Source organism: Carassius gibelio, chromosome A16 (assembly GCF_023724105.1).
Source record: "Carassius gibelio isolate Cgi1373 ecotype wild population from Czech Republic chromosome A16, carGib1.2-hapl.c, whole genome shotgun sequence".
Taxonomy (NCBI): domain Eukaryota; kingdom Metazoa; phylum Chordata; class Actinopteri; order Cypriniformes; family Cyprinidae; genus Carassius; species Carassius gibelio.
This window is the reverse complement of record NC_068386.1, coordinates 9,110,741-9,122,510: the sequence shown is the minus strand read 5'-3', so window position 1 is coordinate 9,122,510 and position 11,770 is coordinate 9,110,741. Positions and strand designations below refer to the sequence as shown.

General features: G+C 35.3%; 1 protein-coding gene across 23 annotated transcripts; it reads left to right on the top strand.

The window, feature by feature from the left end:
• The first annotated feature begins 604 nt into the window (after positions 1-604).
• On the top strand, positions 605-10,734 carry LOC128030984 (transcription elongation factor A protein 3). Of its 23 annotated transcripts, none has more exons than XM_052619102.1 (23): positions 605-831; positions 1,533-1,595; positions 1,912-2,017; positions 2,362-2,470; positions 2,666-2,830; positions 2,916-3,011; positions 3,834-3,923; positions 4,478-4,561; positions 4,679-4,786; positions 4,874-4,978; positions 5,224-5,313; positions 5,459-5,578; positions 5,689-5,742; positions 6,224-6,283; positions 6,427-6,492; positions 6,578-6,649; positions 6,775-6,834; positions 8,041-8,192; positions 8,290-8,351; positions 8,463-8,612; positions 9,508-9,654; positions 9,985-10,056; positions 10,157-10,734. In XM_052619102.1, exons 1-23 carry the CDS (start codon positions 763-765, stop codon positions 10,163-10,165), a joined length of 2,109 nt encoding a protein of 702 aa, XP_052475062.1. In that variant the 5' UTR covers positions 605-762; the 3' UTR covers positions 10,166-10,734. The 23 variants fall into 23 exon arrangements, with proteins under 23 accessions (XP_052475062.1, XP_052475065.1, XP_052475068.1 ...); XM_052619101.1 differs by having other exon boundaries at positions 606-831; positions 8,041-8,201; XM_052619105.1 differs by lacking the exon at positions 2,916-3,011 and having other exon boundaries at positions 8,041-8,201.
• Positions 10,735-11,770: the final 1,036 nt, after the last annotated feature.

The following is an 11,770-nucleotide window of genomic DNA, read 5'->3' as shown; positions in this document are numbered from 1 at the left end:
AATTCACTGCAGTGCTTTATCCTACAGCACGATATTGATATTATATTACACTGTGCTGCCATCTGCTGCTCAACTCATGTAACGCACTGTGTGTGGGTGTGTGTGTGTGTGTGTGTGTGTGTGTGTGTGTGTGTGTGTGTGTGTGTGTGTGTGTGTGTGTGTGTGTGTGGGTAAACCAAATGCCCCAAAACTGTCTTTATTCTTCACACGTTGTCTGATGCTTTGACTTAATAACGTGGCTAATAAAGTGATATATGCTTGCAAATGTCCAGACAGATTAGAGTTGTGAAAGATCGAGCTACTCAATAAACAATTAAACAAAATTCAGTAAACATAAAAATAACAGACTACAAGAATGTTAAAATAGCAACACGTAACGTCTTTTTCATAAAGCGTTAACTCACCACAATGTGTCCCCAATGGAAAATGATGCTTACAAACGTGTCTAAGCGATTCAAAATACAAACACAAAATACAACGGACCCAAGTTTAAAAAATGTCTGCTGCAAATGTCTTTCTTGAAAAACACAACTTTTATCGCCCTGGTATCGTCTATATTTAGGAGTTGTCGTAAATCCAGATGGATTGATTGACACCTCCGACTGTCCCGAAGGCCCCGCCCCCTCGGGCTCAACTGACGTGCAGGAGTAACTTATGCGTGTGACCAAAACTTAGTACATTTAACGCTGGATTAAGATTTATGTGCCAAAACGTATTATAAACACATCACGTTTTCACTTAAAGCACATTAATGCGCACACAATGACGCGAGAGGAGGACCTGTTGCGGATTGCTAAAAAACTAGACAAGATGGTGTCTAGAAATAACATGGTGAGATCCTAATTTTGACGCAGCGCTTTATGCTGTTTGTTTGTGCGATCTCTGTGCATGCTGCTAAAGAATAACTAATTTAACCTTTTTTGCATGTGTATTATGCTGTTTTAATCATATCTAATTTAGATACAGGCATGCACAAGTGTTGTTTAATTTTGTTTCAAGTGTGAGAGACCATAATGCGTGTGTAATAGGACTACAGAGATCCATTTGTAACAACAGGTGTTGGCTGACGATTGCGCAGATTTACTTTAGATTTATTCAGGGCAGCGACAAGAACGAGGACGAAGGTGATCTGTACAGACAGAGTTTTGTTGACACCTTTTGTTAATTCTTAACAGCATGTATGTATTGTAGTAAATGGCACAAGGTCGTGAAGACGGTGTGTGTTTTGGCCGACACATACTTTTACGCGCACGGGGCCCGCGCACAGAATTTAAAGGGATAGTTCACACAAAACAGAAAATGAAAACAATAATTTACTCACCCTGATGTTGTTCCAGCATGAATTAGTGCTTGCATTTCTGGAACACAAATGCAAAAATGCCTGAGAGTTTGCAGCAGTGACATTGAGTTATTATAACGTAAAAAAACATTAAAAGATATTAAGAAAAAAATGAATGCAATTATTATGTAGTTAAATAATTTGAAAAAAAAAAAAAAAACTAAAATAATTACCTGTCCCCCTGTCTGTGTAGGACGGAGCTCTAGATCTTCTGAGAGAATTGAAAGATTTCAACATGACACTGAAGCTGCTTCAGGTACAGTATGTCTGCTGGATCTGTTGTGTTGACAAACTTCATTGATTCCTTTAGGGAATTATAGCTGTATCACAAACAGCAATCAGTATGGACTGTGCAAAACCTAAAAATCCATGTCAGAATAATATGGAGAGAATTATAATTCAAGTTCAATTTGAAATGTAATAGAGATTTTTTTTTAAAAGACTTGCAAAGAATGTGAAAGATATGACACATCATATAGATTAGTACATTTTGTTACATAAATGCAGCTGTTCTTGTTAGACAACTGCTTTTGCTTTTGTTTGTCTAACGTTTATGATTTACTTTGTTCCAGGATACAAGAATTGGCATGTCTGTCAACGGAATAAGAAAGCATTGCACAGACGAGGATGTTGGGAACTTGGCAAAGATGCTAATCAAAAACTGGAAGAAGCTTTTGGGTAGGGCTTATGTTGTAAAGAAGTTATATATATATATATATATATATATATATATATATATATATATATATATATATATAGGCTTCTTTTTTCTTTTTTTTTTCTTTTACACAATAAAACAATCTGAACTTGATTAAAACGATTGCCAGTAACAGATCTGACCTAATGTAACACTTAACAATGACAAAAGTCAGTGATATCATATTCTAGGCTTCTTAAAAATTTTTACAGTTTAAAAAGGTTCATAATGCCCTCATTTTTATCATGCCATTCACATATAGTATAATATTGGCTGTCTTAAAAGGTTTTGTTTTTATGCATTTATGCTTTTTTGTCTTTGTCAGAATCAGCTCAAAACCAGAAGTCTGAGAGGTTGAATGAAGTGAAGAATGGCAAACATCCAAGCAAGACATCAGGGTCACCCAGCAGGACCTCACCTGAGAGAGAGTCCAGGTATGTTTGCTGATAACAGGGTAAAATATGGAAGTATTCCAGACACGGCTTATTATACAGTATAATTGAATCCCTTCCTTTAAACATACCAGGGGGTGATCTGTTTTTTTTATACTTAGATTGATTTTTGCAAAAGAGGATGTGAGTAAAGACTTGTTGTTTGCGTAAAGAAGTATAACCTGTTTGTCTCGTCAGTCCACGAAGATCAACAGTGGAAACAAAACCAGACATAAACTCTAACAAGAAACTTGATGAAAAACACAGAAGACAAAAACCTGATGCAGAGTTCAGGATTGAGAAAAGAGAAAGTGAGCAGAAAAAAGAGAAACAAACTATTGACAATAAAAAGGAGCGAGAGAGGTGAGAAGCCCGGTGCTTTATAAAGCCCTCTATCCCTGCAAAACTCTGCCTTTAGATTGAGAAGTTTTATGTGTATTCTGTTTAGGAAAGATGAAATGAACAGTGATCAACTTCCTTCCCCAATGACGCATTCATCTCCACCCCCCAAGTGTTCACCGGCTGGGGAAGTGAAGAGGGAGAGGTTAGGGCTTGTGCATGTGACTGTGGTTAGAGGAAGCACTCATACCACACAACAAAACACGCAGTCATGCCCTTTTTCTGCAACTGTGTGGTTCTTCTGTTGGGGGAATTTAAGAATTGGCTTTTCCATTCATGTCGAGCAGGATGTTGAATTAAATTTCAAATAAACAAGTAGTGGAATTTACAAAAAAAAAATCAACATATAGTCACCCAACAGAGAAATTTAATTGGTAATGCAACAAAACAAAAATAATTGCATCATAATTTTTTTTACCAATCGTTTTTTTTTTGTTTGTTTGTTAGTTTTTTTGAAAATACACGTTTAAGCTGACTGATTAGACATTCACTACAGTTCAGAAATTTGGGCAGCGTAAGATTTTTTTATGTTTTTGAATAAAGTCTGTAATGCTTAGGATTTGATAAATAAAATGTTCAAAAGAACAGTGTTTATTTGAAATATATTTTTGGTAACATTATAAATGTATTTATTGTCACCTGATTAATTAAATTCATGCTTTCTTATAAAAAAAAAAAATAATAATAATTCTTACTGACCCCAAAGTTTGCAAGGTAGTGTATTTTAGTTAATTCTATAGCTAAATACTTGAAACATTACCCTACACATAAATTTCTCCCTTAGATTCAAATTTGAATTGCAGTTCTGCATCATGTTTGCTACATCAATTCAATTTCAGGAATTAACTTAAAAAAAAAGTTGTTTTCAGATCTGAATGGTGCATGATTTCTTTTGCTGCTCTAGTTGTCTGGTGTACAAGTGGAAACAGTAATGTAATTTTTCTTCTTCTTTTTTTTTTTTTTTTAGGAAAGATGCTCCTGTTGATTTTTTCCCTCCTGTTTCAGTCAATTCCCACCCTCCTCTAAGACGCCCATCGATAGATGCAAAGAAAGAGAGGTCAGAGCGTGTTGCATATTAATATATATTTCAGTAACAAACATGTAATTCTATTGGTTTTATTGCATATTACCTACAGTGATAGTTGATTTAGAACAGAAACAGTTCAAAAGTGTGGTTCAGTAATTAAAAATGAATAATTAATGCTTTTATTCAGTAAGGACACATTAAATTGATAAAGAAATTGGAAAAAAAATGACAGTACAAATATTATATTTTATAATCCCGAATAAAAATGATCTCGGATTTTAACATATTAAGCAGCAAATATGTTTTCAACATTTATAGTAATGAAAAACATCTCATGAGCACCAAATCAGCATATTAGACTGATTTCTAAAGGATCATGTGACACTGAAGACCTGAAGAGAGTAATGATGCTGAAAATTCACTTTTGTGATCACAAGATTAAATGTCATTTTTAAATAATAAATAATAAAAAAACGAAATGCAGCCTCAATGAGCATAAGAGAATTCTTTCAAAAAAATCACAGCAAACTTTAGTGTATATCAAGTTAAAATGCTAAATTAGGATGTTTGTATCTCTTGTACAGAAAAGACACTCAGGGTTCTTTAAAGTCTCCTCCTCTTCAGGCTCATCCTCATAAACGTCTCTTCATAGATGGAAAGAAAGAAAGGTTAGACATTGTGCTAGACGTGCATGCACTGTGTGATGTGAAAACTTCAGCTTTTATAGAAGCAAACTTCTTCATGTTGAATCAACCTTTCAATGAGACTTGCTCATTTTCATGCAGGAGAGATGCACCTTATCCTCTTTTTCCTCTTCATCATCACCCTCATCCTCCACTTCCTCCTCCTCCTATTCCTATCCCTAAGTTTACATCAGACATGAAGAAAGAAAGGTCAGAGATTGCCCTAAAGAACGTGTTAAGGATCTGTATTTTTTATAAAAGTCTTTAGCTAACATACAGAGTCATCTATCTTCACAGGAAAGTTCCTTCTGAAACTTTACCACCTCCTCCTCCTCCTCCTCCTCCTCCTCTTCCTTCTTCTCCTCCTCCCAAACGTCTATCAAAAGAAGAGCCCAAAGAAAGGTCTGAGCACCTTTGAGTTCTAGATCGTTGATCTCTTTTGTGATAAAACACAGTATAATAATTTATTATTGCTGTAGTTTCGTTTCGTTTGGCAAAATAGCAGTCATTGCTCTAAATTATTCAGCGCTCAATTGATAGAAAATGATAAATGGACATTTTTAGTTCACTAGATGATCTAGTATCAGAACATGTGCTTCAAGTTTCTCTTTCTAATGCCACATTTAAATTGTATATATGTTGCCTAGGGCAAAAAAAGCACCTGATCCGAACGCCCCTCTTCCTCCTATACCTTTTCATCTACATCCTCCTCAGAAACGTGAAATGAAGAAAGACAGGTCAGGGCTTGGTGTGTTCTCTTTTTGAGTAAAGAAAATACTGCCAATCTTTCAGTCCCTTCGGCATCATTTTAGCGTAACACTGTGTTCTAACCGTGCACAATGTTCCTTATCACATAAATAATCAGTGACTTTCTATGCTTAGAAAAGAAACAGCTGAACCCGGTGCTCCTCTCCATCTCCCTCCTGCTCCTCTCCATCTCCAGCCTCCTACACCTACAAAACGTCCCTCATTAGACACAAAGAAAGACAAAGAGAGAGAAAGGTTAGGGTCAGGCAGACTGAAAAGCATGTTGATATTAAAGTCTGTGCATCTGTGTTTTTTCTTGATTAGTAGCCTCAAAATGAAAAATAACTAAAGCTGTTTCACTTTAGGAAAGACACATCAGACCCAAAGCGACAGGCCTCTGAACACAATGAGAAAGATAGGTCAGAAGCATGAGTACTAACCCTTGGAAAACGCTATTGTTGAGTGAAATTAGACTTGAAGTTGCAGGGCTACATCTAAAATAACTTGTTGATGTTATGAATTTAAAGAGATAGTCCACTCAAAAATAGGGATATTGACATAATTTATTCACCTTCGCGTCATTCTGAACCTGTATGATTGACTTTCTTCTGTGGAAGACAAAAAAAAATTCTTAAACAATGCATTTGTTGCTATTTCTATACAATTGAATGGAGACTGGAGCTTTCATGCTTTAAAAAGCATCTTTAAAGTATAAAAGTATTTCATGCTAGTTGTGCGCTATATTTAAAGAAACTCATACAGGTTTGGAAGTTGGAACTACTGGAGTAAGAGTAAATGTTGACAGAATAATATTTTTTTACTATTTAATTTGAGCTACGTTTTTTTAGTGATAATAATTGGTCACCATTCCATAGCACTGAGACAATTCTTCTTTTTCAGAAAAGACACAAGAGACAGTAAACCCCTCAAAAGGGCATCAATGAAGATCAAGATTGAGAGGTTAAAAAAAAATGTTTTGCAGCAGAAGTGCATGCATTATTCCCATTTAGACTTGGGAGTTTGAGGATGGTGGCGATTTTCTTTGTGTTCATTAAAACAATACACATTGTCACCTTTATTCCCAATTCTACTTTTATTTCTAGAAAAGACTCCACAGAGTCCAAAAAGCTCGATTCTAGAAAGCTCAGCCTGGATGGACGGAGAGACAGGTCTGCTCATGCATCACTCATCATTACAAATGCTGAAAAGATGTGTGACATTTTCAGGCATTTGTGTTTTACTCTTTCACTGCAGTAAGGACTCTACTGATTCCAAGTCAAGCCATCACATTTTGAAACGACAATCAAGTGAACTTAAATTGGAGAGGTAATCTTGGTTGTAATGCTGCTAGTTTTGTAATGCAACAGTAAAGTTTTTTTTTTAACTTTAACTTAAATCTTCATTCATGTTCACTTATGTTTATTGTAAACTCTCATGTTTTATTTCTCCAGGAGAGACTCTACTAGCTCAAGGTCTGGCAGCTCACCTCAGGGCAAGAAATCTAGTGAAAGGCAAGAACTAATATTACAGAAGCATCATTTAGATGTGACCAGCAGCATTCCATATTGCTTTATTATTTTTCAGGGAGTTCTCTGCCAATAGTGGCATTATGTTCTCACTCTTATGCTTTTGGATGCGCTCACGTATACTTCAAATTCTGCCGACTCAATGTCCCAGTTGTAATACACAACAAAATCCATTCAAATGATAAATCAACAAATCAGAAAAATAATGCTGTTCCACAGATAGCAGTAATACATAATACTGTTGTGATGTACGATTTCAGTCTGTTGTTTTAGTCTGTGACTTTCACACTAAATGTTTAAATTTGATTACAGATTTAACCCTCATGTTTTTTACTGCTCATTTGAACCCAGAGAGGATTTTCTTTTTCCCGAAAATACTAGTTAATGTTATCACATTGGACTAAAACTTACTGACTTTGCATACACTGGGAATAACTTCCTCCCCAAAACTGATATTTTGTGTACTTTTTTGGGAGATTTTTTTTTTCCCTAATCTTGTTACACTTGTGTTCCTTGTAAAAAATGACCGTTCTACAAAAAATTACACATTTCATATTATGTTATATTAATACTAAATAAATTATATATATATATATATATATATATATATATATATATATATATATATATATATATATATATTTATTTTAAGAAATCAAGTTGAAAAAGTTTAGATCAAGATCATTTTTGGCCAGGAACACATTTTATTTTCAGCAAATTGCATGTTTTAAAACTGTTATACAATACACAACTTTTAAAATCTGAGCAGATTTGATGACACTAGGCATCATTTAGTTGCAGACAAAAACTTGACATCATACACTAAATGACTGACGATCACATACATTACCAGGTGTTCCAAAGACTTCAAACTTATGCATGAAAATGGGACTTATTGCTAGGAGATGCATGACAAATGAAAAAAGAAAAGTATACTAAAATCGTCTGTGTCCATGATGTGACATGATTTCTGTGATCTGTCAACCCCGACTGATCAAATTTCGCAGTCTTTTGGCATCTAGAGTTCACTGAACCAGACTGATAATCGGGGCATAAATCTACACAAATGTGTAATCTAGCTTTAAGTTTAAAGGAAATAGAATTCTCCTTTCATGCCTTGGTTTAACTGAAGGCCAATTGTCACATGAATATTTAGAGAACTAAAGACTTCTTCCTGTATTCCCCATACAGCAAGAGTAAGCCAGAAACCCCGAGGACGCCCACAACACCCACAAGCCCCCTTTCCCCGTCGTTGAGCTCTGGTCTGGGTCCTTTATCTCCTCACCTGCAAACTGGAGAATCCATCAGGGACAAATGCATTGAAATGCTGGCCGCTGCTCTACGTACAGACGGTACACAAAACAATGACAAACATTTCACAACCACACAGACATGCTGACATGTATTGTTTTAATACTCATAATATGCTTTTCCTCTTAGATGACTACAAAGACTATGGGACAAACTGTGAGGCCATGGCAGCAGAAATTGAGGATCATATCCTTAGGAAACATATGTGTTGACTAAGTCAAACTAAGTGCAGAATCCTCTTGAATATATTGTGTAATGTTTGCAAGGTGATGTCCTTAACTGTCTTCCTCTGGCTACATATCTACCAGGAGATAAAAGCCTTAGACATGAAATACAAGAACAGAGTTCGCAGCCGCATAAGTAATCTCAAAGATCCCAAAAATCCCAATCTGCGTAAAAATGTCTTAGCTGGGGCCATCGAGTTGAGACGCATTGCCACCATGACTGCTGAGGTGAACTGCACATTTTGGACCTCTTAAATAATTTAAATGACCATATTTTCTGGACTATAAGTTGCACTTTTTTTCATAGTTTCGCTGGTCCTGCGACTTATAGTCAGGTGCGACTTATTTATCAAAATTAATTTGACATGAACCAAGAGAAATGAACCAAGAGAAAACATTACCGTCTCCAGCCGCGAGAGGGCGCTCTATGCTCCTCTATGCTTCTGTAGCCTACACTGAGAAGCATATAGCGCCCTCTGGCGGCTGTAGACGGTAATGTTTTCTCTTGGTTCTTGGTTCTAAATAAATGCGACTTATAGTCCAGTGCGACTTATATATGTTTTTTTCCTCATCATGACGTATTTTTGGACTGATGCGACTTATACTCAGGTGCGACTTATAGTCCAAAAAATACGGGTAATTTTAAAAAAATTATGCATTAGTCAGTTAAAAAGAATCAGGAAAATCTAAGTTTGTCTTTGAAGGCATTATTACACAGCAGTTTTTTTTTTTATTGATGTTTGTCTTGTTTTCCAGTAAAAATATCCAGACTTCCTTAAGAAATTGATCAAATATAATAATAATAATTCTAAAATGTACATATATTTTGTAAGAATTGTTTTCAGAGAATATCAATACGTTTTTTTGATGAATTTAATGGATTCTTGAAAGTATTAATTTTACCTACCTACCCTTAAAATTAAGTTCGGTATTTGCCCAAAATGTTATTATACTTAGGCTTAAAACGATAAAAACAGTGTTTTTAGATACTGTGCGATGTCACAGGAGTTAGCCTTTGAAATTGTGTTGTCAAACAGATATTTTCCATTAAGAAAGATGATATATCTGAAGTCAGTGCATACATCTACTGTTTATAAATAATAGTGTGCTCTTGCTGTTGTAGGAGATGGCTAGTGATGAGCTGAAACAGTTGAGGAACGTGTTGACCCAGGAGGCCATCCGAGAACATCAAATGGCAAAGACTGGAGGAACCACCACTGACCTGCTGCAGTGTGGCAAGTGCAGGAAGAAAAACTGCACCTACAACCAGGTACATCAATCAAACTTGTTAGCTTTAGATATTTATAATGCATAAGAACCTAGAAGAATGACTAATCATAGTCTGAGTCGTGCACTCTTTAAAAAGTTGTCACTTTGGAGAACCTTTGAAATTGAGAGTCCTCTTGAGCCTGCTTGAACCAATTAAATGAGCTTGTGGTCATTTAAAGAAAATTCTTATTAAAAATGTCCTTTGTAAAAAGAAAGGAATTTAAATGTGCTTATGAACTAACACCTGCTTCCATTTTTGATTTTGCCTTTCATTGTTACTTTCATTTGTTGTGAAAATAAATATATTGATAAATGTTTTGTACATTCACAGGTGCAAACCCGCAGTGCCGATGAACCAATGACCACCTTTGTGTTGTGCAATGAATGTGGTAATCGCTGGAAGGTCAGAAAATTATGTTTTAGCTTATGTATTTGCTATGTACTGTATTTAGAAACAAATCATTGTACAGTAGTAAGTAACACAAGTGTCTCTTTTTTTCTAGTTCTGCTAACCTGAAGCAAGGACTCCAAGAACAATGACCATGTAGGATTCTTCCTCTTTTTTATTTTTTATTTGGAAGATAAAGTAATATAATATTCTATTCCACCAGCAAATGGCCCTAAATTCATAATATGTAAATTAAATCTTCTTAAAACTTTCACAGAGGATCACAGCATTGCAAAGAATGTGTTCTGTTTATTCATAATTGAAGTGAAAATTCATTACCTAGGAAATGTAAATCTGTTTAAATTGTACGCTTTTATACTGTTTTTGAAATGGCAGAATTCATTTTTTATGTGATTAATCCGTTTATTATACAGAATCTTATCGAAACTAGATATTCAACCGCAAAGACTCAAATTTGAATTTGAAAATTGAACATGTCATTCATAAAGAGAATCCTGATCTATCTCATATGTAGCAGCTATAAATTACAACACAAATATTTCTATATTTTTTAATAATGTTGATAAAGTAAATTAAGATAAAATAAAATATTGTAGCAAAAAAAAAACTTGTTTTACTTCAAATAATAAATGTAATATTGCTTTGAATAAATTGTTATTGATTTCTTTTGAAGTAGTAGTAGTATTTTTGTATGCTTGGTGCGCTTGTCAACCTGCTGGCCCTATGGAAGCAGAAAATCCCACACATGTAGACGGCACACATTCTCTCTCTCTCGCTGTCTCTCTCTCTCACACACACACATACACACACACCTGCACACAAATAATTAAATTGAGATGCAGAACTGCAGTGTTGATTGATTCAACAGCTCCACATTATGCTGTCAAATTCTCAAAAATACAGAGCGAGTAACTAGTAGATTAAATTATCCAACTTTATTATGCTGTAGACGGTTATACTGCCTACATATGTTAAACAACATACATTTATGATGGAATCCATTGTCACAATTGCTCACGTTACTACTAAAACAAGCTATATTTTGAAACCTAAATGATCTAGTGTTTTACAATAGAAATAAATTGCAGTTGTACCCTGTGACTTGCATAAAAGAAGACTAATAGAGTTTGAGTGAGAGCCATTTTTCCTCGTCTATACTAGTGGGAAGTTTATTTCATTATAATGTCAAAGTCTGCCCTGTGTGTCGTTATTCATGGGCATTTCCCACTGAGGCACTTTTAGCTGCGCTAATGATGCCCCGTCACTATATTTTTGGTTTAATAAGTACCCTGGTCTCTGCTATCCTCAATGCACTGTTTGAGATGAGATGAGTAAGTCTGTGTGAAATTATCCCTTTTAGCACTGAATATTCACTCAAGTTTCATTACTCAGTTTACCAGGGTGCCCACTCATTACAAGCAAATAGAATTAAAGGCTGTTAATGGATGTTCCACTTTTGACAGCATTTCCTGTGGTAAAAAAGGAAATGCCACTGAGAGGATTGCATGAAACAGTGGATAACTATGCCAGCGCTGTGCAGTGTTCAGCTTCCCAGAAAGCACAAGTTATTTCTCTCAGGCTTGAGGAGATAATTGGATGCCCTGCAGGTAAGAAAGCTCCTCAGTCATTTTGATGCTAAGATTGAGTAGTTATATGAAGGCTTTGGCAAATGAATACAAAAACAGATCAAGGTGAGACTAAAATATGC